Below are 17061 nucleotides of genomic sequence, written 5' to 3' on the forward strand. Positions count from 1 at the left end.
TAATGCCCAAACACAGGGAATAGTCAGAATGGATAATGCCCAAACACAGGGAATAGTCAGAATGGATAATGCCCAAACACAGAGAATAGTCAGAATGGATAATGCCCAAACACAGGGAATAGTCAGAATGGATAATGCCCAGACACAGGGAATAGTCAGAATGGATAATGCCCAAACACAGAGAATAGTCAGAATGGATAATGCCCAAACACAGAGAATAGTCAGAATGGATAATGCCCAAACACAGAGAATAGTCAGAATGGATAATGCCCAAACACAGGGAACAGTCAGAATGGATAATGCCCAAACACAGGGAATAGTCAGAATGGATAATGCCCAAACACAGGGAATAGTCAGAATGGGTAATGCCCAAACACAGGGAATAGTCAGAATGGATAATGCCCAAACACAGGGAATAGTCAGAATGGATAATGCCCAGACACAGGGAATAGTCAGAATGGATAATGCCCAAACACAGGGAATAGTCAGAATGGGTAATGCCCAGACACAGGGAATAGTCAGAATGGGTAATGCCCAAACACAGGGAATAGTCAGAATGCATAATGCCCAAACACAGGGAATAGTCAGAATGGATAATGCCCAAACACAGGGAATAGTCAGAATGGATAATGCCCAGACACAGGGAATAGTCAGAATGGATAATGCCCAAACACAGGGAATAGTCAGAATGGATAATGCCCAAACACAGGGAATAGTCAGAATGGATAATGCCCAGACACAGGGAATAGTCAGAATGGATAATGCCCAAACACAGGGAATAGTCAGAATGGATAATGCCCAAACACAGGGAATAGTCAGAATGGATAATGCCCAGACACAGGGAATAGTCAGAATGGATAATGCCCAGACACAGGGAATAGTCAGAATGCATAATGCCCAAACACAGGGAATAGTCAGAATGGATAATGCCCAAACACAGGGAATAGTCAGAATGGGTAATGCCCAGACACAGGGAATAGTCAGAATGGATAATGCCCAAACACAGGGAATAGTCAGAATGGATAATGCCCAAACACAGGGAATAGTCAGAATGGAGAATGCCCAAACACAGGGAATAGTCAGAATGCATAATGCCCAGACACAGGGAATAGTCAGAATGGATAATGCCCAGACACAGGGAATAGTCAGAATGGAGAATGCCCAGACACAGGGAATAGTCAGAATGGATAATGCCCAGACACAGGGAATAGTCAGAATGGATAATGCCCAAACACAGGGAATAGTCAGAATGGAGAATGCCCAAACACAGGGAATAGTCAGAATGGAGAATGCCCAAACACAGGGAATAGTCAGAATGGATAATGCCCAAACACAGGGAATAGTCAGAATGGATAATGCCCAGACACAGGGAATAGTCAGAATGGAGAATGCCCAAACACAGGGAATAGTCAGAATGGATAATGCCCAGACACAGAGAATAGTCAGAATGGATAATGCCCAAACACAGGGAATAGTCAGAATGGATAATGCCCAGACACAGGGAATAGTCAGAATGGATAATGCCCAGACACAGGGAATAGTCAGAATGGAGAATGCCCAAACACAGGGAATAGTCAGAATGGATAATGCCCAGACACAGAGAATAGTCAGAATGGATAATGCCCAAACACAGGGAATAGTCAGAATGGAGAATGCCCAGACACAGGGAATAGTCAGAATGGATAATGCCCAGACACAGGGAATAGTCAGAATGGATAATGCCCAAACACAGGGAATAGTCAGAATGGATAATGCCCAAACACAGGGAATAGTCAGAATGGGTAATGCCCAAACACAGGGAATAGTCAGAATGGATAATGCCCAAACACAGGGAATAGTCAGAATGGATAATGCCCAAACACAGGGAATAGTCAGAATGGAGAATGCCCAAACACAGGGAATAGTCAGAATGGATAATGCCCAAACACAGGGAATAGTCAGAATGGATAATGCCCAAACACAGGGAATAGTCAGAATGGATAATGCCCAAACACAGGGAATAGTCAGAATGCATAATGCCCAGACACAGGGAATAGTCAGAATGGATAATGCCCAAACACAGGGAATAGTCAGAATGCATAATGCCCAGACACAGGGAATAGTCAGAATGGATAATGCCCAAACACAGGGAATAGTCAGAATGGATAATGCCCAAACACAGGGAATAGTCAGAATGGGTAATGCCCAAACACAGGGAATAGTCAGAATGGAGAATGCCCAAACACAGGGAATAGTCAGAATGGGTAATGCCCAGACACAGGGAATAGTCAGAATGGATAATGCCCAGACACAGGGAATAGTCAGAATGGATAATGCCCAGACACAGGGAATAGTCAGAATGGATAATGCCCAAACACAGGGAATAGTCAGAATGGATAATGCCCAGACACAGGGAATAGTCAGAATGGATAATGCCCAAACACAGGGACTAGTCAGAATGGATAATGCCCAGACACAGGGAATAGTCAGAATGGATAATGCCCAGACACAGGGAATAGTCAGAATGGATAATGCCCAAACACAGGGAATAGTCAGAATGGATAATGCCCAGACACAGGGAATAGTCAGAATGGATAATGCCCAGACACAGGGAATAGTCAGAATGGATAATGCCCAGACACAGGGAATAGTCAGAATGGATAATGCCCAGACACAGGGAATAGTCAGAATGGATAATGCCCAGACACAGGGAATAGTCAGAATGCATAATGCCCAAACACAGTGAATAGTCAGAATGGATAATGCCCAAACACAGGGAATAGTCAGAATGGATAATGCCCAAACACAGGGAATAGTCAGAATGGAGAATGCCCAAACACAGGGAATAGTCAGAATGGAGAATGCCCAAACACAGGGAATAGTCAGAATGGATAATGCCCAAACACAGGGAATAGTCAGAATGGATAATGCCCAGACACAGGGAATAGTCAGAATGGATAATGCCCAGACACAGGGAATAGTCAGAATGGGTAATGCCCAGACACAGGGAATAGTCAGAATGGATAATGCCCAGACACAGGGAATAGTCAGAATGGATAATGCCCAAACACAGGGAATAGTCAGAATGGAGAATGCCCAAACACAGGGAATAGTCAGAATGGATAATGCCCAGACACAGGGAATAGTCAGAATGGATAATGCCCAAACACAGGGAATAGTCAGAATGGATAATGCCCAAACACAGGGAATAGTCAGAATGGGTAATGCCCAGACACAGGGAATAGTCAGAATGGATAATGCCCAAACACAGGGAATAGTCAGAATGGATAATGCCCAAACACAGGGAATAGTCAGAATGGATAATGCCCAAACACAGGGAATAGTCAGAATGGATAATGCCCAAACACAGGGAATAGTCAGAATGGATAATGCCCAAACACAGGGAATAGTCAGAATGGATAATGCCCAGACACAGGGAATAGTCAGAATGGATAATGCCCAAACACAGGGAATAGTCAGAATGGATAATGCCCAAACACAGGGAATAGTCAGAATGGATAATGCCCAGACACAGGGAATAGTCAGAATGGATAATGCCCAGACACAGGGAATAGTCAGAATGGATAATGCCCAAACACAGGGAATAGTCAGAATGGATAATGCCCAAACACAGGGAATAGTCAGAATGGATAATGCCCAGACACAGGGAATAGTCAGAATGGATAATGCCCAAACACAGGGAATAGTCAGAATGGATAATGCCCAAACACAGGGAATAGTCAGAATGGATAATGCCCAGACACAGGGAATAGTCAGAATGGATAATGCCCAGACACAGGGAATAGTCAGAATGGATAATGCCCAGACACATGCTGAGGGTAAAACTCACACTCCGGTGTATGAGAGGGATAAAGCAGTTCTGTTTCATTAAGAAGTTCCCGTGTCCGGATTGTGTCCATGTCAGATTTATCAGTAAGACAAGGTGTCTGAGCCTTTAAGATCCTGAGCCATCGGGGATCGTGAGACCGGCCCTATCCGAGGATAATCCCTGCAGCCATTCTCTGCTCAGCGTTGCTAGGAGAAGCCCAGCTGTAGTCAGGGAAGGTGGCGTTGCTAAGAGACTGATGGCAGTTTCCAGGGACCGAAACGTCACCATGGATTTTACGGATGTAATGAGCGTCTCTCAGCACCCAGGGGGAGTTAGGGAATTAGTAACTGTCACAAGTAATATTATCCTGGGGTAATTAATAATACTAGGGGTAAACAGGTAATACCCCGGGGGAGGCAAGTACCATCACTACAACAACCAATACCAGCAATAGGCCAGAGAGGAGGATAACATTACACAGAATAGCAGGGTTATTATTCACACTGTGGGACTGGAATATTATACACAGTCAGCTAAGCTTTCAGTCTCGCCAGCCTGGCCTTAAAGGGACAGTATAATCACCAGAACAACTACAGCTTAATGTACGGCATACAGCTTAATGTACGGCATACAGCTTAATGTACGGCATACAGCTTAATGTATAATATACAGCTTAATGTACGGCATACAGCTTAATGTACGGCATACAGCTTAATGTATAATATACAGCTTAATGTACGGCATACAGCTTAATGTACGGCATACAGCTTAATGTATAATATACAGCTTAATGTATAATATACAGCTTAATGTACGATATACAGCTTAATGTACGGCATACAGCTTAATGTACGGCATACAGCTTAATGTATAATATACAGCTTAATGTATAATATACAGCTTAATGTACGGCATACAGCTTAATGTATAATATACAGCTTAATGTACGGCATACAGCTTAATGTACGGTATACAGCTTAATGTATAATATACAGCTTAATGTACGGCATACAGCTTAATGTATAATATACAGCTTAATGTACGGCATACAGCTTAATGTATAATATACAGCTTAATGTACGGCATACAGCTTAATGTATAATATACAGCTTAATGTATAATATACAGCTTAATGTACGGCATACAGCTTAATGTATAATATACAGCTTAATGTACGGCATACAGCTTAATGTACAGCATACAGCTTAATGTATGCTATACAGCTTAATGTACGGCATACAGCTTAATGTACAGCATACAGCTTAATGTATAATATACAGCTTAATGTATGGCATACAGCTTAATGTATGGCATACAGCTTAATGTACAGTATACAGCTTAATGTACAGTATACAGCTTAATGTATAGCATACAGCTTAATGTACAGTATACAGCTTAATGTATAATATACAGCTTAATGTATAGCATACAGCTTAATGTACAGTATACAGCTTAATGTACAGTATACAGCTTAATGTACGGCATACAGCTTAATGTACAGTATACAGCTTAATGTATAATATACAGCTTAATGTATAGCATACAGCTTAATGTACAGTATACAGCTTAATGTACAGTATACAGCTTAATGTACGGCATACAGCTTAATGTATAGCATACAGCTTAATGTACAGTATACAGCTTAATGTACAGTATACAGCTTAATGTACGGCATACAGCTTAATGTATGGCATACAGCTTAATATATAATATACAGCTTAATGTACGGCATACAGCTTAATGTATAATATACAGCTTAATGTATGGCATACAGCTTAATATATAATATACAGCTTAATGTACGGCATACAGCTTAATGTATAATATATAGCTTAATGTATAGTATACAGCTTAATGTACGGCATACAGCTTAATGTATAATATACAGCTTAATGTACGGCATACAGCTTAATGTATAATATACAGCTTAATGTACGTTATACAGCTTAATGTATAATATACAGCTTAATGTACGGCATACAGCTTAATGTATAATATACAGCTTAATGTATGGCATACAGCTTAATGTATGGCATACAGCTTAATGTACGGCATACAGCTTAATGTATAATATACAGCTAAATGTATAATATACAGCTAAATGTATAATATACAGCTTAATGTACGGCATACAGCTTAATGTACGGCATACAGCTTAATGTAGTTGTTCGGGTGTCTATATCCTGCGCATGCAGGCATTTTAATGTGAACACTGCCTTTTCAGAGAAAAAGCAGCGCTTACGTTACAGCCTAGGAACACCTCTAATGACCGTCAGTGGAGATGCTGAACTTTCCCCATAGAGATGCATTGAGATGCAGACAGAGAGTGTTAGTAACATTTACTGTACAAGGTAGACAGAAAGAGAGTAACTCACTGTGGTCACTTATTGTGATACTCTGTGCCGGTCACTCACTGCGATACTCTGTGCCGGTCACTCACTGCGATACTCTGTGCAGGTCACTTACTGCGATACTCTGTGCCGGTCACTCACTGCGATACTCTGTGCCGGTCACTCACTGCGATACTCTGTGCCGGTCACTCACTGCGATACTCTGTGCCGGTCACTCACTGCGATACTCTGTGCAGGTCACTTACTGCGATACTCTGTGCAGGTCACTCACTGCGATACTCTGTGCAGGTCACTCACTGCGATACTCTGTGCAGGTCACTCACTGCGATACTCTGTGCAGGTCACTCACTGCGATACTCTGTGCCGGTCACTCACTGCGATACTCTGTGCCGGTCACTCACTGCGATACTCTGTGCAGGTCACTCACTGCGATACTCTGTGCCGGTCACTCACTGCGATACTCTGTGCAGGTCACTCACTGCGATACTCTGTGCAGGTCCCTTACTGCGATACTCTGTGCAGGTCCCTTACTGCGATACTCTGTGCAGGTCCCTTACTGCGATACTCTGTGCAGGTCCCTTACTGCGATACTCTGTGCAGGCCCCTTACTGCGATACTCTGTGCAGGGCCCTTACTGCGATACTCTGTGCAGGGCCCTTACTGCGATACTCTGTGCAGGGCCCTTACTGCGATACTCTGTGCAGGTCCCTTACTGCGATACTCTGTGCAGGTCCCTTACTGCGATACTCTGTGCAGGTCCCTTACTGCGATACTCTGTGCAGGTCCCTTACTGCAATACTCTGTGCAGGTAACTCAATGCGATACTCTGCGATACTCTGTGCAGTTAACTGTGATACTCTGTGCAGGTCACTTACTGCGATACTCTGTGCCGGTCACTTACTGCGATACTCTGTGCCGGTCACTTACTGCGATACTCTGTGCAGGTCACTTACTGCGATACTCTGTGCAGGTCACTTACTGCGATACTTTGGTCTCCTCCTCACTTTCACTGTGATAACAGGACATCTGCAGCCTGAAAAGAGAGACAATAGCTTAGCACATCTTCTGCTCATTTCCCATAATCCTGTTTGAATATTCCCCACAATCCCCCGCTCTGAGCATTCCCCACAATCCCCCGCTCTGAGCATTCCCCACAATCCCCCGCTCTGAGCATTCCCCACAATCCCCCGCTCTGAGCATTCCCCACAATCCCCCGCTCTGTGCATTCCCCACAATCCCCCACTCTGTGCATTCCCCACAATCCCCCACTCTGTGCATTCCCCACAATCCCCCACTCTGTGCATTCCCCACAATCCCCCACTCTGTGCATTCCCCACAATCCCCCACTCTGTGCATTCCCCACAATCCCCCACTCTGTGCATTCCCCACAATCCCCCACTCTGTGCATTCCCCACAATCCCCCACTCTGCGCATTCCCCACAATCCCCCACTCTGCGCATTCCCCACAATCCCCCACTCTGCGCATTCCCCACAATCCCCCACTCTGAGCAAATTTAATAACATGCTTGCCCTGTTTGCTTGAAATTTGTCTCCACAGATGGGGTACCAGGAGACAAAAATGCCAGGAAAGGGTATTGTGCAGTGTGTGTGCGCAAGAGGATGCTGTGTGGGTAAGGGTGCTGTGTGTGAGTAAGGGTGCTGGGAGTGTCAGGGGTGCAGTGTGTGTGTGAGGGTGCGGGGTGCAGTGTGTGTGTGAGGAAGCTGTGCATGTCAGGGGTGCAGTGTGTGTGTGAGTGAGGGTGCTGTGAGCGTCAGGGGTGCTGTGAGTGTGTGAGGGTGCAGTGAGTTGCAGAGGTGCAGTGTGTGTGCGAGTGAGGGCGCTGTGAGTGTGTGTGCGAGTGAGGGTGCTATGTGCATGTGAGGGGTGCCGTGTGAGTGAGGGTGCAGTGTGTGTAAATATTGTGACAAACTCCCCTTTTTACATGACTTTGCCGCAAGCTCCTGAAAGAGCCTGCTTGCCAGCCTCCTGCCCACAGCCTATGGACCCTGTGAAATATAATGTTAAAAGTCTATTCGTGCACTTGGGATTATATGGTTCAGTTACCAACGACTGCACGAACCAGGGACCACCCTGGAGCTTATTAACACCTATTAACAACTTGGAACGTTTCTCACCGCAGTGTTCTAATTGTTCGTCTGGGTGTCCACAATTCCTATGGACAACCACAAAGTGGCGCCCATCTTGTTCGCATGAACACAGGCAGCGGTGTTTGGACATGAATCTCATGGAGCTAAAATCGGACACAGAAACTCCCGAACACCGCTGGACTTCCCTCATCGCCTGCGTTCGGTTCTATACAACTTAGAAGGGTACTGATCGGTGAAATCATTCGTCTGGATGAGGGGAACAAGCTCCAGGGTTAGACTCTGTTTAGTAGTTTGTTCGTTTGCTAGACTGACCGCAAGCCCTGATTCTCTGGAACTATTTTGGGCATGGGACTACAGGGAGTGCAGAATTATTAGGAAAGTTGTATTTTTGAGGATTAATTTTATTATTGAACAACAACCATGTTCTCAATGAACCCAAAAAACTCATTAATATCAAAGCTGAATAGTTTTGGAAGTAGTTTTTAGTTTGTTTTTAGTTTTAGCTATTTTAGGGGGATATCTGTGTGTGCAGGTGACTATTACTGTGCATAATTATTAGGCAACTTAACAAAAAACAAATATATACCCATTTCAATTATTTAGTTTTACCAGTGAAACCAATATAACATCTCAACATTCACAAATATACATTGCTGACATTCAAAAACAAAACAAAAACAAATCAGTGACCAATATAGCCACCTTTCTTTGCAAGGACACTCAAAAGCCTGCCATCCATGGATTCTGTCAGTGTTTTGATCTGTTCACCATCAACATTGCGTGCAGAAGCAACCACAGCCTCCCAGACACTGTTCAGAGAGGTGTACTGTTTTCCCTCCTTGTAAATCTCACATTTGATGATGGACCACAGGTTCTCAATGGGGTTCAGATCAGGTGAACAAGGAGGCCATGTCATTAGATTTTCTTCTTTTATACCCTTTCTTGCCAGCCACGCTGTGGAGTACTTGGACGCGTGTGATGGAGCATTGTCCTGCATGAAAATCATGTTTTTCTTGAAGGATGCAGACTTCTTCCTGTACCACTGCTTGAAGAAGGTGTCTTCCAGAAACTGGCAGTAGGACTGGGAGTTGAGCTTGACTCCATCCTCAACCCGAAAAGGCCCCACAAGCTCATCTTTGATGATACCAGCCCAAACCAGTACTCCACCACCACCTTGCTGGCGTCTGAGTCGGACTGGAGCTCTCTGCCCTTTACCAATCCAGCCACGGGCCCATCCATCTGGCCCATCAAGACTCACTCTCATTTCATCAGTCCATAAAACCTTAGAAAAATCAGTCTTGAGATATTTCTTGGCCCAGTCTTGACATTTCAGCTTGTGTGTCTTGTTCAGTGGTGGTCGTCTTTCAGCCTTTCTTACCTTGGCCATGTCTCTGAGTATTGCACACCTTGTGCTTTTGGGCACTCCAGTGATGTTGCAGCTCTGAAATATGGCCAAACTGGTGGCAAGTGGCATCTTGGCAGCTGCACGCTTGACTTTTCTCAGTTCATGGGCAGTTATTTTGCGCCTTGGTTTCTCCACATGTTTCTTGCGACCCTGTTGACTATTTTGAATAAAACGCTTGATTGTTCGATGATCACGCTTCAGAAGCTTTGCAATTTTAAGAGTGCTGCATCTCTCTGCAAGATATCTCACTATTTTTGACTTTTCTGAGCCTGTCAAGTCCTTCTTTTGACCCATTTTGCCAAAGGAAAGGAAGTTGCCTAATAATTATGCACACCTGATATAGGGTGTTGATTAGACCACACCCCTTCTCATTACAGAGATGCACATCACCTAATATGCTTAACCCCTTAAGACCGGAGGGCGTACTATTACGTCCTTTTAAAAGCGGCTCTAAACGCCGCCGGACGTAATAGTACGCCCTCCGGTTTTTAGTAACTTACCCGGTCGCTGGCGGTCCCACGCCGGCGATCGCGGTTCGGGGGACTCCCAGGGAGCCCCCCCGCGGCACGTCCGCCCTCCAGGAGCCCTCCCGGCCATGTGAGAGTGAGGTCCTTGCGAGGACCTCACAATCACATGGCCGGTATAGCTGCCTGCTGCATTGCCAGCAGGGGGACCAACTGTAATGACAGTTGGTCCCCCTGCTGGCTGAAAATCAAATAAAAAAATGTTAAAACAGTGTAAAAATAAATAAATTATATACTTAGATCATATATATATTATATATATATATGATCTAAGTATATATATACACATATACACACATACACATACACCGTCTAGGTGTATTTTAATATTAATATATATATAATTATATATATATATTAATATCAAATTACACGTAGACTGATACTGATTAAATATATATATATAATTATTGTTATATATATATTTATAAATAATATAAAAAAAATTAATATGTAAATACGTAAAAAAATTAAATAAAAAAAATAATTAAAAATAAAATATTAAAAAATATATAGATGTGTTTTATTTCGTTCTAACTGTATTCTGATATTAATATATATATATTTATATCAAAATACACTTATAACGAAATAATATATATATCTATATACATAAATATATACGTATATATCACTATATATATACCTATATATAAATAAAAATATTAAAAAAAAAATATATATATATATATACGTATATATACACATATGTATATATATACATATATTAATTCTACACATATATTTATGTAATAATTTTACATAATTAGGTATCCTAATTAATTACAATTAGCGGGACCTGCCTGACCACCCATGCCGAAAGTATAGGGAATTTAATTTGCTAGCACTATATTTAACCCTGTAACTTTCCAAGACACCATAAAACCTGTACATGGGGGGTACTGTTTTACTCGGGAGACTTCGCTGAACACAAATATTAGTGTTTCAAAACAGTAAAATGTATTACAACCATGATATCGCCAGTAAAAGTGACGTTTTTTGCATTTTTCACGCACAAACAGCACTTACAGGGACGATATTATTGCTGCAATACTTTTTACTGTTTTGAAACACAAATATTTGTGTTCAGCGAAGTCTCCCGAGTACAACAGTACCCCTCATGTACAGGTTTTATGGTGTTTTCAAAAATTACAGCGTCAAATATAAGGCTTGTGTTTAATTTTTTTCACATTAAAATTCGCCAGATTGGTTACATTGCCTTTATGACCCTATGGTAGCCCAAGAATGAAAATTACCCCTATGATGGCATACTATTTGCAATAGTAGACAACCAAAGGTATTGCAAATGGGGTATGTCCAGTCTTTTTTAGTAGCCACTTAGTCACAAACACTGGCCAAAATTGGCGTTTTTTGCATTTTTCACACACAAACAAATACAAACGCTAACTTTGGCCAGTGTTTGTGACCAAATGGCTACTAAAAAAGACTGGACATCGCTTATTTGCAATACCTTGGGTCGTCTACTATTGCAAATGGTATGCCATTATGGGTGTAAATTTATTTCCTGGGCTACTATACAGTCTCAAAGGCAACGTAACCAATCTGGCGAATTTCAATTTCAAATGTAACACGCTATATTTGACCCTGTAACTTCCCAAAACACCATAAAACCTGTACATAGGGGGTACTGTTTTACACGTGAGACTTTGCTGAATACAAATATGTGTATTTTATTGCAGTAAAAGCAAACAGTATTATGACATTGACAGTTAAAATGTCATGAAGAACGAAAAAAATAAAAAAAAATCTTATTTTCTCCCATTTTTTTCATATTAAATTATGTTTCATAGCTAAATATTTGATATTAAATGAAAGCCCTGTTTCCCCTGAATAAAATGATATATAATAAGGGGGGGTGCATTTAATATGAAAGAGGTGAATTACGGTTGGACAGACATATAGCGCAAATGCCAGGTTTTGTTTACGTTTTGTTTCGTTCACAACTTGTACATTTGGCTGCGGTGTTAAGGGGTTAATTGGTAGTAGGCTTTCGAGCCTATACAGCTTGGAGTAAGACAACATGCATAAAGAGGATGATGTGGTCAAAATACTCATTTGCCTAATAATTCTGCACGCAGTGTATGCCTGCGGTCGGTCAAATAAGTGACTTCCATAAAATTCCTGAACCCTTGAACTGATCTGGGTACTTTTTGGATACGTTGGTCACCCAGATCAGGGCTATCAGGGGATGTGACATTTGTGGAGATGTTGTGTGTTTTGGGGTACTTTTGGGACTTTATAGAAATGTGTGTTTTGCCGCCTGGAGATAATTGGGTTAATACATTATCTGACTCATTAATACATTATCTCCGAGGCAGAGGGGAGGGATTGTATGCTATGTGTGGGAGTGTCGTGCATTAGAATACGGTTCTTACTGGTCTGTGAATATTGTCACTCAGTTCCCCACAAGGTCCATGTGGGCTGTGACGAAGTGCCCTTCGCCACTTGGGCCTGGAGAGGACTGCTTGCCAGCCTCTTGCCATGTGATTATGGTCCCTGGGAGATTGGGCCCTTTAAAAAAACTTATTTGGCCCTAGCAGAGTGCATGTCACTCATTCTGGCCCTTTAAACACAGTGGGGCCATTCGGTACTTGCCCTGTGTGAGCGGTGATACCCCCAGATAGCTATGCCATGGAGCCTATTCATATAATGAAAGACTATGGGAAAGACTTTAGCTCCATGGCAATTGAACTGTGTGAATAGGATCTGCGCGCTATTCGGTAGTTTTGTGCGTTCAGATCCCAGCTATCTGGGGATATGTGACATGTCTGTGTGTTATGTGTAAAAGGTGACTTTATGTATTTTAACCCCTTAAGGACACATGACATGTGTGACATGTCATGATTCCCTTTTATTCCAGAAGTTTGGTCCTTAAGGGGTTAAAGTGTTTTACTGTCTTTGTGTAACCATGTGCTCAATGGAGTCTGCCTCTATCCCTGGATAATTGGATTACTTCCCCCCATTGTCTCCAGGATATAGGCCTCTGTAAAACCTGTGTGAGCCAGATTTTGCCATGCTGACAGGGTTTTTAAAAGATACTTTACTAACTTTTGAACCCCTGGTCTGAGTCATGCCATTTTTTAATATGTTGTTCCCCTGAATGGATTGATTGTGGATATGTATTTTTATGTGAATGTGATGTATGGTTTTAAAGTTACCGAGTATGTGTGGAAACTGTATTTTTACTGTATGTAATAATTATGTTAACTGTTTATCTGAGGGGAGGGGATGTGTGGGTTGTACTGTTGCTTGATTGGTTATTTTATGCCTCCCCCTGGGTGTGTCCTGTATGTGCACAACCATAATAAAAACCAGGCTGGGTGTGCCAGCACCTCAGATTCTGCTTGACCCTCAAACCGATGTGTCGTCTCGTTTTTGGGGGAATTGGATTGTATGCTGACTGCCAGGAGTGTAAGCGGATTGTATGCTTTTCCTGTTCGGCTATTCCAGGGTTCGTGTGTTTCCAGTTCGGGAGTTGGAAGATTCGTACAGTTTGCAGTCCGGGAGATTGGTGCTTGCAGTAGCTGCTGGTCTATGGGAAAGGGGATTATCGCCTAAACTGGGTTTTATCCTCTTGTAAGTGAAACGGTCCGTTACATGGGCGTACCCCTTGCATGAGGATTGTCATATAAGGCCAAATGTGGCACCATTAAAATCAGTTCCTCTTCACTCTCAACACAGAGCCTCGTCTCATGTGTGGAGGGGACAGCTATACTCATACTCCCTTGGATTATAATCGCTAGCTCTTATAAGAGCTCTTCCTGCTATACTCTCTGGAGTAGGAGAGGTCCACCCACTGGAAGCTGGATCCTGGGCTTGGGTCCAGAGTGGGTGGAGGACGGCAAGATCCCAACCAAGCTGCGGCGGTTTGTGGGGTTTATGGTGCTTATGGTGTCTGGTGGAGTGATTTGAGTCCTCGGTGAGCACTAGGAGCATCGATTGACGGAGGCACCCAGTTGGGGTGCCAGGCGGTCCATCATAAATATGCTTGGAGTGCTTGTGTGTTGGGGGGGGGAGCAGATTATCAATCTATATTAATTGAAAAAATAAATTAGAAAACAAGCATTGATTGTATCCCCCCCCTTTAACCTGATATGAGGGGGGGGGGGAGGGGAACCATGCTGCTGCCATCCCTGGAGGTCCTAGTGGTGAGTGAACTCTAGCCTGTGGGGCTAGAGTTCACTCTCGCGAGATCCGGAGCGTTGCCATGGCAACGCTCCAGATCTCGCAAAAGGAACCCGGTGGAGCTGCAAGATAGAACTCTTCCGGGATCCTTTCCTGGCTGTCTCTTTTCACTGCATGTGGGCCGGTGAGGGAGAACTTTGATCTCCCCACCAGCCGTCATGGATAACAGCGGGGCCGGTGCTCGGATGGACCGGCTGGGGAGAACCTGTGATCTACCCTGCTGGCCTCGGGCCCATGAAAACCGCAGCCCATAGGGCACTTGTTCTGCCTGATGGTCAGTCCGGGCCAGTATGACACCATATCGCTCTATATTACACCATATCACTCTATATTACACCATATAATCTCATATTACTCTATATTACACCATATAATGCCATATTGCACCATGTCACTCTATATTACATCATATAATCCCATATTACACAATATCACTCTATATTACACCATATAATCCCATATTACACAATATCACTCTATATTACACCATATAATCCCATATTACACAATATCACTCTATATTACATCATATAATCCCATATTACACAATATCACTCTATATTACACCATATAATCCCATATTACACAATATCACTCTATATTACACCATTTAATCCCGTATTACACCATATCACTCTATATTACACCACATAATCCCATATTGCATCATATCACTCTATATTACACCATATTACTCTATATTACACCATATCACTCTATATTACACAATATCACTCTATATTACACCATATAATCCCATATTACACCATATCACTCTATATTACACCATATAATCCCATATTACACCATATCACTCTATATTACACCATATAATCCCATATTACACCATATCACTCTATATTACACCATATAATCCCATATTACACCATATAATTCTATATTACACCATATAATCCCATATTACACCATATCACTTTATATTACACCATATAATCCCATATTGCACCATATCACTCTATATTACACCATATAATCCCATATTACACCATATCACTCTATATTACACCATATAATCCCATATTGCACCATATCACTCTATATTACACCATATCACTCTATATTACACAATATAATCCCATATGACACAATATCACTCTATATTACACCATATAATCCCATATTACACCATATAATCCCATATTACACCATATCACTCTATATTACACCATATAATCCCATATTACACCATATCACTATATATTACACCATATAATCCCATATTGCACCATATCACTCTATATTACACCATATAATCCCATATTACACCATATCACTCTATATTACACAATATAATCCCATATTACACCATATCACTCTATATTACACCATATAATCCCATATTACACCATATCACTCTATATTACACCATATAATCCCATATTACACCATATCACTCTATATTACACCATATAATCCCATATTGCACCATATCACTCTATATTACACCATATAATCCCATATTACACCATATCACTATATATTACACCATATAATCCCATATTGAACCATATCACTCTATATTACACCATATAATCCCATATTACACAATATCACTCTATATTACACCATATAATCCCATATTACACAATATCACTCTATATTACACCATATAATCCCATATTACAGCATATCACTATATATTACACCATATAATCCCATATTACACCATATCACTATATATTACACCATATAATCCCATATTACACAATATCACTCTATATTACACCATATAATCCCATATTACAGCATATCACTATATATTACACCATATAATCCCATATTACACCATATCACTATATATTACACCATATAATCCCATATTACACCATATCACTCTATATTACACCATATAATCCCATATAACATAATATCACTCTATGTTACACCATATAATCCCATATTACAGCATATCACTATATATTACACCATATAATCCCATATTACACCATATCACTCTATATTACACCATATAATCCCATTTAACACAATATCACTATGTTACACCATATAATCCCATATTACACCATATCACTATATATTACACCATATAATCCCATATTACACAATATCACTCTATGTTACACCATATAATCCCATATTACAGCATATCACTATATATTACACCATATAATCCCATATTACACCATATCACTATATATTACACCATATAATCCCATATTACACCATATCACTCTATATTACACCATATAATCCCATATAACACAATATCACTCTATGTTACACCATATAATCCCATATTACAGCATATCACTATATATTACACCATATAATCCCATATTACACCATATCACTATATATTACACCATATAATCCCATATGACACCATATCACTCTATATTACACCATATAATCCCATATTGCACCATATCACTCTATATTACACCATATAATCCCATATTACACCATATCACTCTATATTACACCATATAATCCCATATTACACCATATCACTCTATATTACACCATATAATCCCATATTACCCCATATCACTCTATATTACACCATATAATCCCATATGACACTTTATAACATAATAGGAATCAGAGTAAATGATGGGGTACTTACTCAGATTCGTCTTCATCTTCTTCCATGATCCAGGAGAGATGTCTAGCACA

The 17061-nt window shown here is 41.4% G+C and overlaps 1 protein-coding gene across 7 annotated transcripts in view; it reads right to left on the reverse strand.

Annotated features, from left to right (window-relative positions):
• CNGB1 (cyclic nucleotide gated channel subunit beta 1) overlaps positions 1–17061 on the reverse strand; it is a 173790-nt gene that overhangs the window by 74439 nt on the left and 82290 nt on the right. For all 7 annotated transcript variants that reach the window (XR_010086103.1, XM_063437397.1, XM_063437399.1 and 4 more), the window contains 2 exons: positions 17012–17053; positions 7139–7192 (listed from right to left, as the gene is read on the reverse strand). Coding sequence is in view for 6 of the 7 variants with exons in the window: in XM_063437397.1 (XP_063293467.1) it covers positions 7139–7192; positions 17012–17053 (96 nt within the window). In the remaining variant the exon portion in view is untranslated. The remainder of the gene's footprint in view (positions 1–7138; positions 7193–17011; positions 17054–17061) is intronic.

The sequence above is a fragment of the Pelobates fuscus genome, chromosome 12 (genome assembly GCF_036172605.1).
Source record: "Pelobates fuscus isolate aPelFus1 chromosome 12, aPelFus1.pri, whole genome shotgun sequence".
Classification (NCBI taxonomy): domain Eukaryota; kingdom Metazoa; phylum Chordata; class Amphibia; order Anura; family Pelobatidae; genus Pelobates; species Pelobates fuscus.